Source organism: Hesperophylax consimilis, chromosome 23, assembly GCF_061612785.1.
Source record: "Hesperophylax consimilis isolate HC1 chromosome 23, BYU_Hcon_1.0, whole genome shotgun sequence".
Classification (NCBI taxonomy): Eukaryota; Metazoa; Arthropoda; class Insecta; order Trichoptera; family Limnephilidae; genus Hesperophylax; species Hesperophylax consimilis.
In genome coordinates, this window is record NC_142858.1 from 12,812,968 (window position 1) to 12,832,223 (window position 19,256).

A 19,256-nucleotide genomic window follows, 5' to 3' on the forward strand; every position below is an offset into this window, starting at 1 on the left:
ATTTTCTTCATTCCGTAAATATCGAAGGTATGATACCAGAATTTATAAATTTTAATTCATAAATAAAAATTTGCCCATTACCTCGGTTGATTGCGTTTAATAATCCAGGTTATATAAGGATCAAACAAAAATGTAGACCTTATTGTAATACAATTAAAACAATGTATAATAATGTCATGCATGTAATACAATCTTTTTACTTTCTCATTGCAATGAACTTACTACTTCACCTATAATATTATGCTTTACTGATAAATAACCACAATAATATACTGTACACTCCCATTTCATATCACAATCTAAATATTCCGCGGAAAAGTATCTTAAAAGTACCTTATTACTTAAGTAAGCTAATTGACTTATCTTACTTTATTATGTATTGTGTTCATTTAAGCAATGATTATTTGTTATTGAATTATTTTGAACATTTCTCCATTTTCTTATTTCTTCGCAAGTTAATATTATTCCTACGACGACTCAAAGAAGCTAGAGTTGCGAATTTTTCTTTTGCATGAACGCTTGATCTGTGTTGTAGAAGTAAACGTGAAAAAATTATGAAAATACACAGACATAAGAATATATAGACTAGAAATTAAAGGTGAGGGGTAAAATCAACTGTTGAAGAACGAAGGGGGTAAAGCTGACTGTGATTCGTCAATAAATCAATCTGACTTAGTTTAGTTTCTGATTTAGTTCTTAAAAATAAAATCTGCTTTTGAATGAATAGACATTTTTACATGTTTAATTACTCGCCACGTTATGAACAAATTTGCGAAGTCCAAATTCGGCAAAAAAAATTCTTCTATTATCAGAGTCGAATATTTTGTTTACGTATTTAGTTAAGACACTTTTATAAGTGTTCATAATTTACTTCCCGGTAACAACGATGCGCACACTTGAGAATCGCTACATTCGACCAGATATATCTCGATGTAATAGTATATGTTTCTACAACTGATTCATATTATATGATGTGAATAAGCTTAAAATGATGCTTACATATGGAATGTAATATGAAAATTGGGTTTATTCTCTTTTTCACATCTATTTTTACAAGTTTTCATATCACAAGCCACTATTTTGCCGTGTTATTTCATAAAATGCCTCGACCATAGCTCGACGCTAGTTCGAACAAGAATGATGACGTCACATTCTCAAGATTCACGGGAAGCCATACGCGAGCCCAGCCGGCTCCAATGGAACCGGTATGGGGAGTGGGGAATAATACGCTTTTAATCACTAAGGGCAGGTCTACTAATATTCATATGTCGATGTGAAAATATTATTTTTTCCTGCCCACTCCTCTTATTTATAAAGTCTTAATACATTGTACGAGTAATAACAATACATTTATAACAAAAGAAACCTTTTCTCTTGTTAAAGAATGAAACCTGAAACAAAAGTCTTTTAATGTCGTTTTTCACAGAAGTGGAAATGCAATTTTTAACCATATTTGTTTATTTTTGGTTTAGCCTAATAATATTATGATTGTTTGTTTGTTTGTTTTGTGAAAAACATCCTCAGGGATATGTGATTTTTTACATAATATGTTTAATAATCTATCTTAGTAGTTAGACTAAAAAATCTGTTAAAACAACATATGGGATCCACCGGTTCATTGATTACTAATATAAAACTATATTTACAAAAGGAATTTAGACACAGTTCTGCACGTAGATGAAACACACGTTATTGGAGATGCTATTGTATAATCATGGTATTTATTTTAAAAATGTATTTTTTCATATAGATACGTGTTTGAAATAAAAATAAAAAATTTTGGTGGGCGGTAAATTACAAGGATTTGATTAGAAATCATCATCCTAAATGTGATTCGTCTTTCAAGTACAAACAGATTGAGGTGTAAAAATTCGTAAATCCACATTCCAAATTCATATCATACTTCTCTTGAAGACTTTTTAGGAACTTTAGTTCCTAATTTTAATTTTTTAAATAATATGTATACATTTGTAAAGCCGAAATGGTAATTACGTGAAATTCCCTCGATAGAAAAAATCGCAAAGTATACTCCAAAAATTATTAAAAACATATTTTTTCAGTTATTTAACATGTTGTAGGTATGAACAAATTCACATTATATGTTTAATTGCAAATCAAGCATTTGAGGAGAGATTTTTGCGATATTTTAAACGAGTCGCGTTTTATTATGTTTTGGCATCTTCCTTTATTACCATCTTTTTATTCTTTTTGAAACGCTTACTACGGAGATATGTTCTATGTTATTTTCGTGTTTGTAATCTAACGGAAAAACACAGTACCTACAAATACCTCTACAAGTGTTGGAATACAACCGAATTCTATCCTGTTCTGCTTTTAAACCGAAAACCTGAGTTAAAAATACTTGTGAATTCGGTCAGTCTTTTGCGGAAGGTTTTTCAGCTTAGTAACCAAGGCGATGCTCTCTTCGACACACGGTCCCACGCCCCTGCAGAGACAAGTTGCTATGAAGATAGGTGAACGATCCAAGATATAAGATATAAAGGTTAAATGAATTGAACTGCCAGTAGCAGCAAAAAGCAAAAGCAACAAAAGTTTTTTTGACAAATCTCTGGCAATAAGAACGGTTAGACACGTACGCAAATGGAGCAAGCAATGCTAACTGCTTAATCATTTGAGAAAATCAATGTGAAATATTGAGTATGTATATTGAATAACTTCCTGAGTTATTGTAATGAATGACTTCCTACTTTTCCACAGACAATGGGTCGCAAGTTAAACTTGTTCCGTAAATTTTAATAATTATTACTCTATTTCGGGATCGAAATTTGGGATAGCCAATTAATTTCCACGAATTGGGGCACGATTGACAACGCAATGAATCAGACCATAACTGGGGCGACCAGCAGTTGAGTTACCCGACCGTGCAAATAGTTCAAAAAAATATTGCATGGAAGAGCTCCGACATCATTGGTAGAAAATCACATGTCAAGTTTCCTGACATATTTTTAGGCGGGTGTTGAGACGTTGGTCGGCAATAGCCCGTACTCACTCCCCACTATCCACTTCCCCATTCCCTATTCCCCACTACCCTCACTCCACACCCCACTCCCCTCTCCACAATCCCACCCCATCCCAGTAACGCCTGCCAGTATCAGATGCGAGCGCGCAATAAAATCCCGGACTTCGCTGCCTGCTGAGACAGATGAAAACCATTCGTTTCCATTTATAAACAATTGTTATATAAAGAAGGAATGACTTTGACAGTTTTTCCAATATAATCGTTATTTTTTCTAACGCATGGGAAAAACATGTGTTAATAAAATAAATAAAATGCTTCTGAACAGTATACACGTTTTGGTTATCTACTACTTCACTGGCAATCGAAACCTTCGACCATCTAATTTTCAAAAACGTATTTTAGTTTTTTGTTTCTCCAACATTTTCGTTTTAACAAAAATAGTAACCAATACAACATTTTCTCAGTACATTGTGTATTTAAAAGTATGCCCACCTGGGGGCTTTCCATTACCTTCCTTGTTTTCGAAAAAGAAAATAAAATAGTTAATTTAACATTTTTATAAGATTTATGCCGTGGTACATTTTATACACATCGAATTTTAGGTATTTTGACAAATTGAACACAATTTAAAAATTGATGATTATAATATAATGTATAAATTCAAACGAAACGGTAAATAGAAAAACACATAAAAAATAAAGACAGTCAGACTTATATTTAAGTAGATCACATTTGTATGAATATTATTTTTTTCAAATAGTATGACTTTGATATGTACTGATTTAACAATTTAATAAGTTTCACACACCTACGTGTGTACTAACAATAGTCAGCGAGTTCAGACTTTTCATTTTTAGTTGATCAACTTTTATTGATTGAAATTGAAACTTTTGAACCCTCTATTAGTAGTAGATGTTAGTATTAGTTGGGGTTGAAAACTAAAACTGCGCTTTTACTCAAACGTTTGATTTTTCTAAGCCGGTGTTCACAAAACAAACAAAAAACTCTCTTTTCTGAAAGGTCGTGGTATGTAGAAATAGTACCTTTCGGAGATTTAAATGAAAAAAAGTAGGGGAAAGTGGGGTGATGGCCAACACCAAGCGATCGAATTCTAGACGGTTCTGATACCTCAACAGAACCGTCGGTGGGGGAGGGGGGGGGAAGTATTCAATCCCCCTCCTCATCGGCCTCAGAATTCCTCTGGAAGAAATACAGCAGCACTCATAGATTTCATTCGTGGAAAAAACAATAATATTAGTTGCATTCAAGGACGTAGCTATAGTATTCGCATGGGGGGTTCGATCATAAGGGAGGGGAGTCGGCAAGGGATAAATGGAGGGAGGGGGATTGAAAATTATTAACAAGTGTTTCGGGACATCTACTACCAGAGCCTCTTATTTACGTCACATTGATTAAAGAGATGATGTAAATAATATTATTCCAGATCTCAGGGAGATTGATGCAATTCAATAAAACATGTAAGATGTATGTGAATGAAAGTAAAAATAAAAATATTGTATGATAATTCATAGTAAAGAAAAATAATAAAATTTATTAAAAACAAAAAAATAATACCTACAGAAAAAAAGAGAATTGAAAAAAAAGTTAAATCAATAATTATTACCAATAATTTGAAGTATCTTCCATTATGAACCACCACTGACAGTTCAATAAAACTATTGACAAAAAATAATATGCGTAAAAAAATATTTCCAATATTGTTTAATTTGCGGTTTCTTTTGTCATCAGATAAACTTTTGGAATGGAGAATACCGAGGGTTCCGAGGGAACTCCCACCAAGATCTCTGATTCAGCATATTCGAACAGCTGCGGAAACAGCCAATCACAGAGGAGGTACCTAATGAAAAAAATATATTCATAACAATTTTTTTATTATTATTGTGTTCTAAACTCTGTGCCTACACACAAATATGTAATATTCAACCCACATACCAAATAATCTATATATATATCAGTCATCAAGATGTTTTCCAAACATAAAATATTTCAATATTTGCAGCGGGAGCTCTAAATCGCATCACTCGGGAAGTAACTCTAGCGGAAGCAGTGGCTACGGCGGAAAAACATCTTCTACTTCCACATTGACGAAGAGGTAGGTTACAATATTATAATTTATAAAATAAATTTTACTAAAACCATTGAACGGTAAGTACCAATCATCACTTTACGCAGCATGGCACATTGACACAAGCGTAATATGTTTGCGTATTCATGCCTAAACTCATCTGCGAACTAGAGGTTACCCGCCATTTTCCCAAGGCGCGAAACCCCTATCGCCGCACAGGTCTAGTTACTGTTTCTGCAACGGTTAATAATTACAGCTGGCAGATGAGTATTATGATTTCAATGTTTTGAAGAAATGTTAAAAACAAGCTTTTTATAATATTACATGAATAAAATAGTGCGAAATTTGTGAAAAAATTATTTTCAGCTGTAATAATTAATATAATTTCATTAGCAATGACGTTGACGGCCAGGCTTCCTCTAAACGCAAGGATAAGAAGAAGAAAACAAAGTGCCAGAATGGCAGCTCTGCAATTCAGGAACTCGCCGCTCTCAGCCCGGGCGTCTCTCGCAATCAGCTCACGGAGAGTAGTGAAAAAGAACCCAGTGCTCCCTTTGCAGTTCCCGACCCGTCGCCAGAGATCGACGTTGAAACTGTCCTGACAGGTAAGAAAACAATTATGACTCGCTAGTTATTAGATGGACCTTATTAATAATAATGAATAACAATTATTTTATAATTTCAAAGGCCGATACAGTTTAATTTGCCCCTGTTATTAATTGAAGCCTATCTTCATTTACTTGTCGAGCATATTTTTCGAACCCTTCCCACATGTTTTTTACAATACATAAATCACCAAGCAAACCACCCGTCTGTGGGGCACTTAGAACTTATCGCTAGTAATATTATTACTATTTTAGTATTTTAATTCTATGATGGCAGCACATTGCACATTATGGCAATACTAAAACTGTCAGTTTGACGTTAATGTTGTAAAGACAACATAATTTTTGTTTTTCATCATTAATTTAACTTTTTTTTATTTTAAATCATAATGTTCTTTTATATTTACAACACGTTAGAAATTAATAAGAGCAATGTTTTTCGTTGGTTAAAACTTGTCAGAGATCGCTTTCCAATCACTTATAGAAAAATAATCGTTTAAAAGACAATATTATATTCCACCTTTGAAAAGGAGGGTTTGTGTTTCCTTTCTATGAAAGGTTGTTTTCACACTTAATTACTTGGCCATGAATACTAAGTTATTATATCTTTGTAGAAGTAACATTCCCGGTTCCCGAGTGCCCTGTGCCGAATGAACAGAATGTTGTCCTGGGAGAGAGTGTTGGTCCACCCCTGCTCGCTATTGCCCCCTTGCCATTGCCACTAACAGGTTAGTTCATTTTATCAGACAAACTTAACTAAACTTACTACAACTTCCCTGTAGATAAGGTACTTTAATATTATGTATCACATGCAACATGGTATTCGAAAACTCTTCTCTCTTGTACTTCAGAAACATTGTCTTCTCCTTATTCATATAATGTATTTTACGTTACCTATTTTAAAAGTTGAATTCGTTATTTTTCTAATTCAATTTCATTATCATGAGAACAATTTAAAATGATCAATTGTTTACAAACAATTGGTGGCTGACTTGACATCGCGTTTGGGTCCCACCCAGGCATAGAGTATTCAATTCCTAGGCTGGCTAAGTCCTCCATCACAACACAAGTAACATTTTCCGCTTACTGTGGTGGTAGTAGGAGATTTTCAATTATTGACAGGTTATTCCTAACCCGGGAATGTTTGTCTTTCTTTAAAAAAAAAATCAGCTTTGAAAAAAGCTTATAATATGGCATTCATTATCACAGAGACAAGAGTGTTAATGTTTTACTCTTGGCCATATTGCATTACTTATTGGTTTAATAGTTGGAATTTACTTACAGATTTTATTTCTTTTACTTTTATGCTAATTATTTTTTGAGTATTTTACATTATTTAAAAAATAATAATCATAAGTCACAGAGCTTGAAAATACGAATGAATATTTTATAAAGACCTAATCATTTGCAATGTACCTAATCCAATATTGCAATCCACCATGAAAAAAGCAAGTAACATAGGTATTAAAACCAACAATAAAAATAATATTTATTAACATAATTTTTCGACGGCTCTGAAATCCTAACAATTGCTTTGTAAGATATTGTTATCATACATACTAATATATGACTTCCGCTGCAGCAGGGTTGACATTCCTTCGATAGCTTCCGTAGGTAAGAACACTGTCACTTCAAACGCCACTTAAATAATATGGTGCCCTTGTGTTGCCGTCCGTTCCGATGGAAACTATAATCTGGTATGTAATCCCACCTCCAATTTTATGTTATTTGGCAAAAAGACAAAATGGATTCGTTGGTGTGTTTCTTAAAGTTTTTCAAGATAATAATATGATTTAATTAAAAGACAAATTACTTTGTTTACATCACTGTATTTTGATACAAAATCCACACATTTCGCGGACGATGTCTTCTTTAGGAATAACTGCATCATAGTTAAAATTAAAAATATCAATTTTAGAGAGGGGGGTAGAGGGAGGGGGGAGCAGGCGTTTACATTCAATGTAGTTTACATTTTTATTTGTGCAGTTTACCTTTTTCGCTTTAAAATACCAAATAATATTGAAATTTCCCAAAAAAATTCCGAATTATTCCTAGAAATAATTTGAAAAATTTGATTTATAAAGATTAATATTATTTGATAATTTAATGCCAAAAATGTAGTTGGGCGCGTCTTAATGCCTATATGGAACGCGTATGGGGCAGAAGAGTAGGGGAAGTTTATTAAAATTACGAATTACTTTGTCATGAAGGGAAAGACCAGGTAAGAGGGAACATTGATTATTAGAGGGCTTGCATTTTTTTTTTTGCTTATTATTTAAGTTTGCATTGACATTTTTTTTTCTTATTACAAAATTATAAATCTGCAATGCCTTACAATCTGTATGTAGTATTTATAACCCTTTATTTATTGATTTGTTAACTCTGTATTGACTTCGACTTTATTTATTAACCCTATATTGATGAGGAATGACTCCGACTTCACTTAAAATTTTTTGGAATTTTTTTTTTATTTAAATACAGGTTGAAAAATGCTTCATATAAGTTGTAAGGAATCGCAGATTAATTATTTTGAAATATTAGAATTAAGAAAGAAGTTGTGTAAATGCAGATATAATTAACATCTTTTTAAAATATTTTTCCACTTAATCAGTCTTTCCCTTCTAATAACAGTGTAATTCCTAATTCTAATAAAAATTCCCCCCCCCCCCTCTCACTCCTCCCCCTCCCTCTCCTACCTCCCACTGCAAAGATGATCTATTTTTTTAATTTTGAACTTTAGTATAAAAGAATTTATATTTATGTTTCCTGAAGAAGTGAACATCGTCCAAGAAACATGTTGATTATGGTTCCCTGATATTCCATTAAAATGAAAATTCAACACACCTTTAAAAAGTGATATAGAGTCAGTAAAAGTGATGAAACAAAAACTAGGTGTAATAGTTACCTATGTAACCTATTGAACCTTATTTTTGTTTCATCACTTTTCGTGACTCTATATCAATGTTTGAAGGTGTGTTGAATTGTCATTTTGATGACACACCCGGTCACCGTTGATTACGAGTATGTATCAAAATAAAGTAATGTAAACAAAGTTATTTTTCTTTTAAATAAATAAATAATGCCATTACAAAGTGAAAACAATTTAGAAGGACTTTTTCGGAAAAAATTAATAATAGAATGGAATGTCAATTTGTTTAAAAACCATTATTCTCATATAAAACCTAATGATCCTGATCATTTCGTCGTGTGTTATTTAATTGACAGTTTTGAATGAGTGTGCTTGTTAAGTGTGATTTATTGAATTTATCAAATACATATATTTATGTGCATATAAAAACAAATCTATGTGACAATTTGTCTGAAGTATAATGGTATTATTAACTTATTTCCGCCTTGCAAAAAAATTGATCGTTTCTAGTTTTTATCAAAAAATGCTTTCTTTCACCAATATTACAAAACTTACTTTTTATTTAAGATGACATGTTCTAACAGTCAATTGAAATCCTGGTGAATATCTGTGCCGAGGAATTAATTAATTTGTAAGTGTGTTTTTTACAAAATATTGATCAGTGTTATGTACCATTATTATTTATCTATCAATAATATTTTTCAATTTTGCACTATTTAATTCTCGCATCAAACATCTCCCGGTAATATTAAAAAGCTAAAACATTTGATAATCCGGAGACTTAATTTGATTGCATGTTCAAAACATGAATTTTTATTATTTTAAGCGCAGTAGTTTGTTTGTACATATGTGTTTTTGTCTATTAAATAATCAAACTTCTACTACTTTACCAATGAAAAACTTTATGTGCATTATTTCAGGTGTTTTTAGAAACATCCTTGAGTGTGTAGACCAAATGTAACCAGCCAAAACACATACTGCATGTTTTAAGGATATCTCTGGATTTCCAAAGAATGTGACTTAAAATCAGTATGAAAGTACAATGCTCTCCTCGGTAATGTGCATTGAAATGCTATGAAATGATACAGGTTCATTCTCTTTTTATATTTATTGTGTCAACAATGCCCACTGTGATCCTTGATATTTTGGTGAACATTGAAATATTTTTAAACTGTCAAGAATATTGAAAGTGAGTTTTGATTATCAACAACTTAACTTTTATGTACAATAAATTCAAGTGCCAAAAACTTACTTTCTTCGAAGTACTAAAAAATAAATAAAATATCATGTGCCTCTTTGTTTTAAATGGTCTTTCAATCAGCATACTCGTTTTTGCTTCAAATACCGTAATAATATCATAAAATCATAATTTTCTTAATCGTTATATAATATTATTTAAGTTATCTGCATACTAAAAATATTAATACGGTTGTGTTAAAAAAACATACATAATTTTCAATAATTATAATTATTAAATATATCAGAAACTCAAATTAATAATTCTTTAAATTAAGTGATTACAATAATTATTATAATAAATCAGTGACATTTACCTAATAATGTCTAAACTTTCAAAAACTTACCAAACCTACAAATTACATGGAATGTTATGCTGTTCTATTTATTTATAATACTTATAAAATATATTTGTACCTAATGTAAAATTTTAACAATTCAATAATATTTATTCAATTATTTTAACATTTGAATTTAGAATAGTTATTGCACTAAAAAAATTGATGCATTATATTTGTTGAACATTTATTTTGCCTAAGTATTCATACACCTATAATTCATACATTCTTTCTAATATCTACAAGTTAAATGTGTTGCCCTTTCGAAATTCCCTTTAGAAAACATAAAAAAAATGTTTCTCTAAACTTCAACACAAGTTATTAGATTAGCTACTACTAGTTAATTAAATTTTGCATAAAGTTAATCATCGAAACAAATGACAAAATAACAAGCACATTAAACTTTTTAATAACCTTAGAATCTAGACCTAGGCAATGGTGACATTTCGTAGTTTTTATCATTTTATAGTAAAATTCACTGTTAAAATTTTTACTTTCGATTTAAGAAGGGCGTAGATACCAAAAAATTAACAAAATATTTTAAAACAACAAAAAAATTATAAAAAAATGAATTACTTCCGATATTTTGATTGTTTAAATTAAATTACTTTTAAACTATATATTTTATAATTTTATAGATATCTTACCTACCTAGTCAGGTAAATGTTTCAATTTCATTCGTAAACAATGTTGCATAATATGTACATGATTTTGCCATACAAGTAACTAACGACCTAAACTTTTTTGTACAAACTAAGTACCTACTAATCTAGATTAAAAATACATATGTTGAAAACAAGTAATATTTCAAATAGCTACTGTTATTGGACTGCGTCATTCACAAAATACATTCAGTGCAGAATAAGGAATAATAAAATATATTCTTCAAATAATATTGAGATTGTTTGAAATAATAATTTTCGCTCTAATTGATAAAAAGTGTTTTTAAAACTCTTAATTATGTATAATAATCTTAACCCCTAATACAAACTTTTTTTTTTTTTAATGTACCATGTTTTATTTTTATTGAATGTATTGCCTAGAAAAAATACTAATTCTGAAAGGTGTAATTTAAAGGGAACGTTGTCTCTCCTTTTGCTTTGTATTTTCAGCAGATGATGTCCGAGCGGCACTGCCTTTTGAATTGATGGATGAACAGCAAACACCACTGACAATTGATTGTTCTAGCCCCATGAGAATTCCGCCAAATGTTCCACCCTCAATTAATACAAAACACAGTATTACTGCCCCAATATTGGATCACCACACCAAAAGCCACACTATCGCAGTAATTTGTTTTTTTTTTTACTGTAGTCCATCTTCTCATTGTCATTATTATTTCACTTTTTCAATCCTTTGATTATTTTATTTAACGATAACCATCTTTGTGGATTTTAAAATCTTATTTGATATTAGGTAGCTACCTTAGTTTAATTTTGTGTATTTAAATTTGAAAATACTTGAATAATGGCAGCACACGAACTATAAGTTTGACATTTTTGAATATGATTGTTTACATTCATTATTATTCATAAAGATTCGCACAAATTAACTAAGACAACAATGTTGTTATTGAAAAGTGCAAATTATATCTCAAATTTACCCATCAGTTGTTTGCTGTTGGTGTACAAATTGAGACAATCGTGTACTACTCCAAAATAACATTCTTCTAACTAGGTTTGATAGATGATAGCATATTCGAGATCAAATCAATCTGAACGTAACAATGAAGACTCTGATAGTAATGTCACAATCTTTAAGTTGTGTAACATAATGTACCACTTTTGTTTTTAACACAATTCCACTTGATTGTTTTTTAAATGGAGAATATTCAATGGTATTTGTTTTTGCAGGATGGATTTTCTTGTGTGGTGTCAATGTGTGACGGATTGGTCTTGTATACCAACAATCATAATTTGACCGAATCTCTGGGTTATCCAAAAGACATGTGGATCGGAAGGTCGTTCATTGACTTTATTCACCCAAAGGTATTATTAATATTTGTAAAATATGTCATAAAATTATGATTTTTTTTTTTCTTACTCACCCTCTTGATAAAACAAATCCGCTCATACTAATATGATATTGAATGATTGTGTTTAAGGATCGCTCTCTATTTGCAAACCAAACAACATCAGTAGTGGCTATGACTTTTGGTGAGCCTATAACACCCCGCCAGAAAGGTAAATAATTTTTTTATTGATATTTTTTATTAAATATTAATTATGCCACAAATACTTTAATAGTTTGAAGAATTTACCGCTATCAACCTTCATAGCAAAAGAATCAAAATTGTCTAGAACATTGCGTCTAAAAAGTTTTGATTTCTTTCGTTTAATTGTTTGTGGTTCATAGGCTCAATAAGGCTCCGTCCTGTATATGCGTAAGCCTTTTACCATTCTGTTGGTTCAAAGATATCTCTATCATTCTGTTCTGTGCCAAATTACTTCATCCAATCATTTTTACATTTATTTTTATGTATGTTGTTTTAAAGTTAATATTGATATTTGCAGAGTTGCCTCGTATAACTTTATTCTGCCGGATCCGAAAGTACCGCAGTCTGAGGTCTGGGGCGGGAACGACCAGTTTCGGAGTGAGGGACAGAGAAGTCAGCTATGTCCCCTATAAACTGACGCTCTCATTTAGAGATTTCAACGAATTTGAAAACAGGGAGATGTACATGGTCATCACTGCGTCTGCCGTCACTTCACCGTTTGGAGGTGAATATGAAATGCATACATCCCTGTCTTAAATATTTAGGATAATGTATTCCTTTGAATTCTGATAAAATATCGCCACAATTGGCTGTTAATTAAACCTGGAAAGTGCCTTGATGCCTTTGAAAGCTTCACTTATAATGCATCCTGTAAATCCCTTTTCTTTAAAGGGATTAAACAGACTAAATACTTGGGAGTATTTTTATAAATATTTGAGCATACTTTTGTGTAGATTATTTAATAATTCATCTCAAAAATAATACTAGTAAATAGCCTGCTACTATGCTCTACATACATGTACATAATTTGTAAACTCTGTATGTACTTACAAAAATCTTTGTTCACACATCATTGGATAATATAAATCTTTATTATCGTAGTTGATTACTAAAAACATCTCGACATGTTTTCGTTTCCAGAGGGTAAAATAAAGAAAGGCCATTTCATCAGTCGCCACAAGGCGAATGGAATCATCACTCACATAGATCCCGTGGCGCCTTTAGGATTCCTTCCGCAAGACATTATTGGTCATTCTGTTTTCGATTTCTATCATCCTGAGGATATGCCTTACCTCAAAGAAATTTATGTAACACTTTCCACAACAGAGAAGCCATTCAGAAGCAAGCCTTACAGGTAAAAATATACGTCATGTATTTAACATATTTAGGTATCCCATATTTGTACAATGTTAAAATCACCTTAATATCATGTACCTATATACTTCATTGTATTTTTGTATATTTAATTGTTATATACAATTTGATAATGAACTCGAATTTATTTAAAGGCTGTGTACTCAAAATGGGGATTACCTAACAATCGAATCTGACTGGTCAACATTTGTCAATCCGTGGTCTCGAAAAATAGAGTTCATTACTTGTAATAATGAAATAATTGAGGTAATTTATACTCACATATTCTGTTGAAATAATTATATAGTGTTTATCTACAATGTTATGCTGGTTAATATTTTGAATTTATTACATTTCTCAGGCCCCAGCTAACACAGATGTTTTTGATATTCCTAAATTTAAAATGCACCAAATTATATCGGAAGAAGTCATAAAGAAGAGTAAAGTCATCAAAGAGGAAATTTTAAACGGACTCAGTGAGGTAATTACCATTGTCATTCAAAGTTCAGAAAACAATTTGTATTGTATGAGAAATATAATTTAAGTAATAATGTTACAAATATAATATTTTATTACAAAAAGTTTTTAATATTTTCTTATTTTTTTAGTTGATGGTTAAGTCCAGTGAGTCCAATAAGCTTGTTATAAGTAAGAGATGCAAAAACCTGGCAACTTTCATGGAACACCTTATGGAGGATTCTGCTCGATCCGAAGAAGAGCTGCATTTAGAAGTTCCTGATGAAATCAGTTTATCGGTAAGAAAATTACGTTTATTATGTTCATTATGTCATTCAAAATAATATTTATTTGAGACATAAAAATTATGTCTAACATAAAGAATTTTTGCAAACATGCAATAAGATAATATTTACACCAAAGATATTAGAAGAACGAGATATGCTATGTTAGCCACCGGACCGTAGGTGGAGTACGACCTAATTAGGGTACTTTGAATACTATCGGGATGTGTACGCACAGAAATCTGTTCTATGTATTAGTGCGGATACCTTAGCGTAAGCGAAGGTGTGCAGTAGTATTGGTGAACAAAACCGGCGACACTGGGCAAAACAATTCCGCACAGTATGAACTGCTCATAGCACATCTCGTTCTTCTAATATCTTTGATTTACACACATGCATTTTTTCATAGTTGTGATAATTTAAAGTGACATTTACTGCATTCGTTCATCACGAAACAATATCAGACATTAATCGTTACATTATAGTTAAAAATTTTTTGTCATTTATTTATTACTTCTCACAGAATATAATGCATAATTTTATTATTTTTCTAGGAAAGGGATTCTGTGATGCTAGGTGAAATATCCCCTCATCACGAATACTGTGACAGCAAATCTAGCACAGAAACCCCTCCGAGTTACAGTCAAATGAATTACAATCAAAATTTACAGAGGTATAAATTTTACACTTTTTACTTTTGTCCTTTTCATTACCTCGGTGTGTGTTTGTGTTTTAATGTTGATTTGTTTAATTTATTGAACAGTAAACTGAATTATGGCAACAAATAAGTAAAATAAAACATGAAAAGTCAAATCAAAGCAATAAACTGACACTATTTGTGTAAAATAGACCACTTCTGTCCACAAGTTAATTTTATTATTTATAGGTATTTTATTTTGCTTTTTAACAAAAATGAATTTCATTTTCAGATTTTTTGAAAGCAGACCTCGTACAACCATCCCAGATCTGTCCAGCCCGCAACAAAAAATAACCATTCCGGATATTCGTTTACTGGAACCTCTGCAAGTCCACACCCAAATGTAGGTTTTTATATTTTATCCACATTTACATATATGTATAACGAGTGGCGGTTCTTCACAGGGGGATAATGGGAATGAACCCCACCAGTTATACCCAAAATCTACTAAAAGAAAAACATAGTTGTTGCTTTGTCTTCACCAAAATTAATGTAAACATAAAATCAACTAACATTTGAAGAAATATAATGTATGTGCATAAAAAGAATATTTTAGATCATTTTCAAGCTCGTATTTTGGTGAGATACCAGATAAATGGAAAGGTGACAGCTTGAAACTTACTAGTGTAGTGACATGATCTCCCATTTTACCTCATTCCTTTAACAGTAAATCGGTCCCTTTAATAAAGTTCACCAGGGTTGTCATTGAATATGTGGCTATGACTTCTGGTTCTACAATGAGTCTTCCCAGGTATCTGAGCCTTGTTCCCAACATAGCGGGACATTGGCACCAAAGGTTAATTGGAGTCTCCTCATCCTCTTCAAATTTCCTGCATCTGTTGGTGTTTTCCACTTCCAACAACTGCATGTGCCTCCTGAGATGGCAGTGTCCCGTTAGTAGTCCTACCATTTCCCTGAGTTTCTGTTCATGTCCATCCTACTCAATAGTAGTTGTCTGGTTTGTCTTCGGTCTGTTCCGTTTATGAGTACTTTGGATTGCCCCATTCCGGGTGCCCTTTCCCATTCCTCCTAGTGCCGGAATTTGACCCACCTTTCAATATGTATTTTGGTGTGGTAAGCTGCTACTCCTACGGCCGGCTTGGATACTGCAAGTGGTGCTTTCATCCCTTTCCTTGCTAGTCCATCAGCACGCTCATTGCCTTCAATTCCTCTATGTCCTGGTACCATGTTATTTTATTGATGGTAGCAAGTTCTTCAAGAATGGTTTTGCATTCCATCACCAGTCTGGAGTCGCATCGGTTACTTTCCAGTGCCATTAGGGCTGCCTGGCTATCAGAGCATATGCCTATGTTCTTATTCCTGTACCTGACCTGAACCCATCTGTGAACCAGATTAGTTCCTGTTTGTGCATGTTCCATTCTTCTAAGTTTCTTGTTCATCACTCTAAGCTGCTGTCTGAAGAAGTATTCAGCTTGTTTGCCGTCCTGCCTCATTCCAGCTGTTGGACTAATTGCCCTCAGTCTTGTTCCGATCTCCGTGTGACTTTTTATGGGCAACTCGCCTCTTCATTGACCTTTCCATTGTAACCTGTAGGCTGCCGCCATCGCCGCCCCTTCTATTTCTAAGTTTAGTGGGGGTAGATTCAGTAGTACGCCCATGGCTAGTATTGCAGTGGTTCGCATGGCTCCTGTGATTCCTCGCATGCAAGTCCCTGTATGTGGTTGAGTGTGGCCATCACTGTTTTCAGTGTTGTTCTCCTCCACCAGGCCAAGGCTGCACGCATGCCTGTCAGTCCCTACCACCGAAAAAGTGCTTGAGCCGTCACTGTATACAAGATAACAAATATAGCAAATAATTGTGAACCAACAAATCATAAATCCAGGTATTTGTCATTCTGAGAGTTAATGATACTATGTATGTATATATGTTTTATTTTCCAGAAAATATAATTCTCCAATGCAACTGACATCTCCAGGGTCCAGCGCCAGCGGATGCTCAAGGAACTCTTTGGAAAAATACTGTGTCAGACCACCGTACCATCCTGGTTCCAAATATCTTTGTGAAGCAATCAAGATGCCTTTGGGTGTAGACTACAAACCTACTCACCTAACAGAGGAGCTCCTTAGCAAGTAAGCAAAATCTCTTTTAACATTCATTCACAAGCAACCTTCAACCTTGACCACAAGCAAATTTACGATAAAAAAATATCCTCTGTGTGCACAAACTAATCGCGGCGCCTGTTGCTAATGTCGCAGTGTGAATAAAAATAGTTTAAATATTTTAAAACTAAACGTACTGTACAAAAATATGAATAATAAAAGTATAAATAACCTAATATAAAATAACCCATAATATTGAAGATGTCGAAAAAACAAATACCATTTTATGAGACTAGATAAATTAGCCTTTTAGTTATTTGTATTTGAAATAGACAATGACTAAATAAAATACAATCGACTTGGTATTTATAAATTGAAATATTTTAATTTCGAACATGAAAAAAGTTGAAAAAATATAAAAAACATATTTTTACTCCAATTGTTGAAAAATTGAGACAATGCGAAATTTTGAAAACACATTTCTTTTATTTAGGGAATCCGCAAGAAAACCGTTACCTCACATTTAATGTCGTTTATACAGGGTTTTCCAATAAGAGGTGTCATTTTATGACATTTGACAAGTAGAAACTACGCCATTAATAAAAATTGAACGATACACGTTTCAACAACGCATTGAAATCATTAAAATTCACTTAAGTGAATCAAATGCAAATCATCTTGAGTGATGAGGCCCATTTCCACCTCGGTGGCTTCGTCAGCAAGCAAAATTGTCGCATCTGGGGCTCGGAAAACCCAAGAGTTATTGTAGAAAAGCCTCTCTATCCTCAACGTGTGACTGTTTGGTGCGGTTTATGGTCCGTCGGAGTCATTGGACCTTACTTTTTCGAAAATGAGGCTGGAGCAACAGTTACGGTGAATGGATCGCTATCGAGAGATGATTAATGATTTTTTATGGCCGAAATTGAATGGTATTGATCTAGACAATGTTTACTTTCAACAAGATGGCGCTGCGTGCCACACAAGCAACGAAACCATTGATGTTTTACAAATGAATATCAAAATAACACCTCTTATTGGAAAACCCTGTACAATAACAAAAATATTATAATAATTCCCAGAGAATAACAACAAAAGTGAGATTGTGAATTCATTGTTAGCGCAATATGAACGTCGATTTCTATGATTTATATTTACCTACACATACATAAATCATTCGTACCAACTTGAATCTAAACTTTTACAGTTTGTGAAGGGATTTTTTTTTTAGTAAGGCTGCAAGCATATTACACTATTTTGTATCATCTTATTGAACATGTCATTTCTTGTACCACAATTAAAGTTTACTACTGGCCAGATATACGGCTATCCGTAAAGGCAAATGCCGGTATCCGGTAACCAACTTTTCACTATCCATTGAATTTCTAATAATTTTATTCTTCTATTTCATTGTTCTTATTTTCTATTAATATTCCAGACACAACTCAGTCATGGAAAGACTTATGGTAAAGCAGTATAGGGAAGCACGATCCGTTTCGAAGGCTTCTGAAAGAGACAAGGGAGAAAAAGGAGATAAGAAAAATGAACAAACCAAACCTTGTCTCAATGTCATTCCCAATTTAATGGACACATATGTAAGCATGCTTGATGATTTTGCATTAGATTCATAAATCATTAACTTTTAAAACCATTTGGTTTCTCGGCTCTCTCTTTTCTATTGAGAATTTTAATCATTAGAATGTTAAACACTTTTTTTGGTTAATCTGCTTTGTGTTCACATAATTATTTTGAATGAACTTTAATAGTATTTGCTTTTAAAATGTACTTATATAATTGTAATATCTAATTGTTTCCACTTAGGATGGCAGACCAGAGCATGGATTGAAGCGATCCAGACCAATGACGTGGGATACAGAAGTGGACTGTAAAGTGAGCAAGATGGCAATGCCTGTAGTCAATCCAGTTCTGCAGATGCACTTGCTCACACAAACATCACCAGGTGAACATTATAATCCCTAACATACTACAATATTTACCATACTTATATAGAATTAATATATATTTACCGTATATACACCATTGGATCAGATTACAAATTATTGTATGATAATTAAGTGGTGTAGTATTTTTTCTGGTCAGTTTTATTAAAAGTTTTTCTTAAGCATGTGACTTGACTCAACTGTTTTTTGTTTTTGTTTTTTAGTTACTGTTGCTGTTTCTTCGACCAATGGCATCATGAGTGGGGCATGTTTGAACAGTGTGACAACTCCTACTACTATTCATAAACCGTTGGAACAATTGATTACAGGTAAACAGCATAATAATTATACATTCCTAC

General features: G+C 32.6%; 1 protein-coding gene across 1 annotated transcript in view; it reads left to right on the top strand.

Moving 5' to 3' along the window:
- Positions 1-19,256, top strand: part of per (period circadian regulator) — a 32,547-nt gene that overhangs the window by 5,278 nt on the left and 8,013 nt on the right. Inside the window, exons 2-19 of the mRNA XM_089645705.1 lie at positions 4,730-4,834; positions 5,001-5,093; positions 5,460-5,671; positions 6,286-6,399; positions 11,227-11,402; positions 11,968-12,102; positions 12,219-12,297; positions 12,628-12,834; positions 13,251-13,464; positions 13,619-13,730; positions 13,825-13,944; positions 14,072-14,218; positions 14,758-14,876; positions 15,133-15,243; positions 16,802-16,990; positions 18,396-18,552; positions 18,779-18,917; positions 19,122-19,226. Of these exons, the coding sequence (XP_089501831.1) occupies positions 4,743-4,834; positions 5,001-5,093; positions 5,460-5,671; positions 6,286-6,399; positions 11,227-11,402; positions 11,968-12,102; positions 12,219-12,297; positions 12,628-12,834; positions 13,251-13,464; positions 13,619-13,730; positions 13,825-13,944; positions 14,072-14,218; positions 14,758-14,876; positions 15,133-15,243; positions 16,802-16,990; positions 18,396-18,552; positions 18,779-18,917; positions 19,122-19,226 (2,521 nt within the window). The 5' untranslated portion in view covers positions 4,730-4,742. The remainder of the gene's footprint in view (positions 1-4,729; positions 4,835-5,000; positions 5,094-5,459; positions 5,672-6,285; positions 6,400-11,226; positions 11,403-11,967; positions 12,103-12,218; positions 12,298-12,627; positions 12,835-13,250; positions 13,465-13,618; positions 13,731-13,824; positions 13,945-14,071; positions 14,219-14,757; positions 14,877-15,132; positions 15,244-16,801; positions 16,991-18,395; positions 18,553-18,778; positions 18,918-19,121; positions 19,227-19,256) is intronic.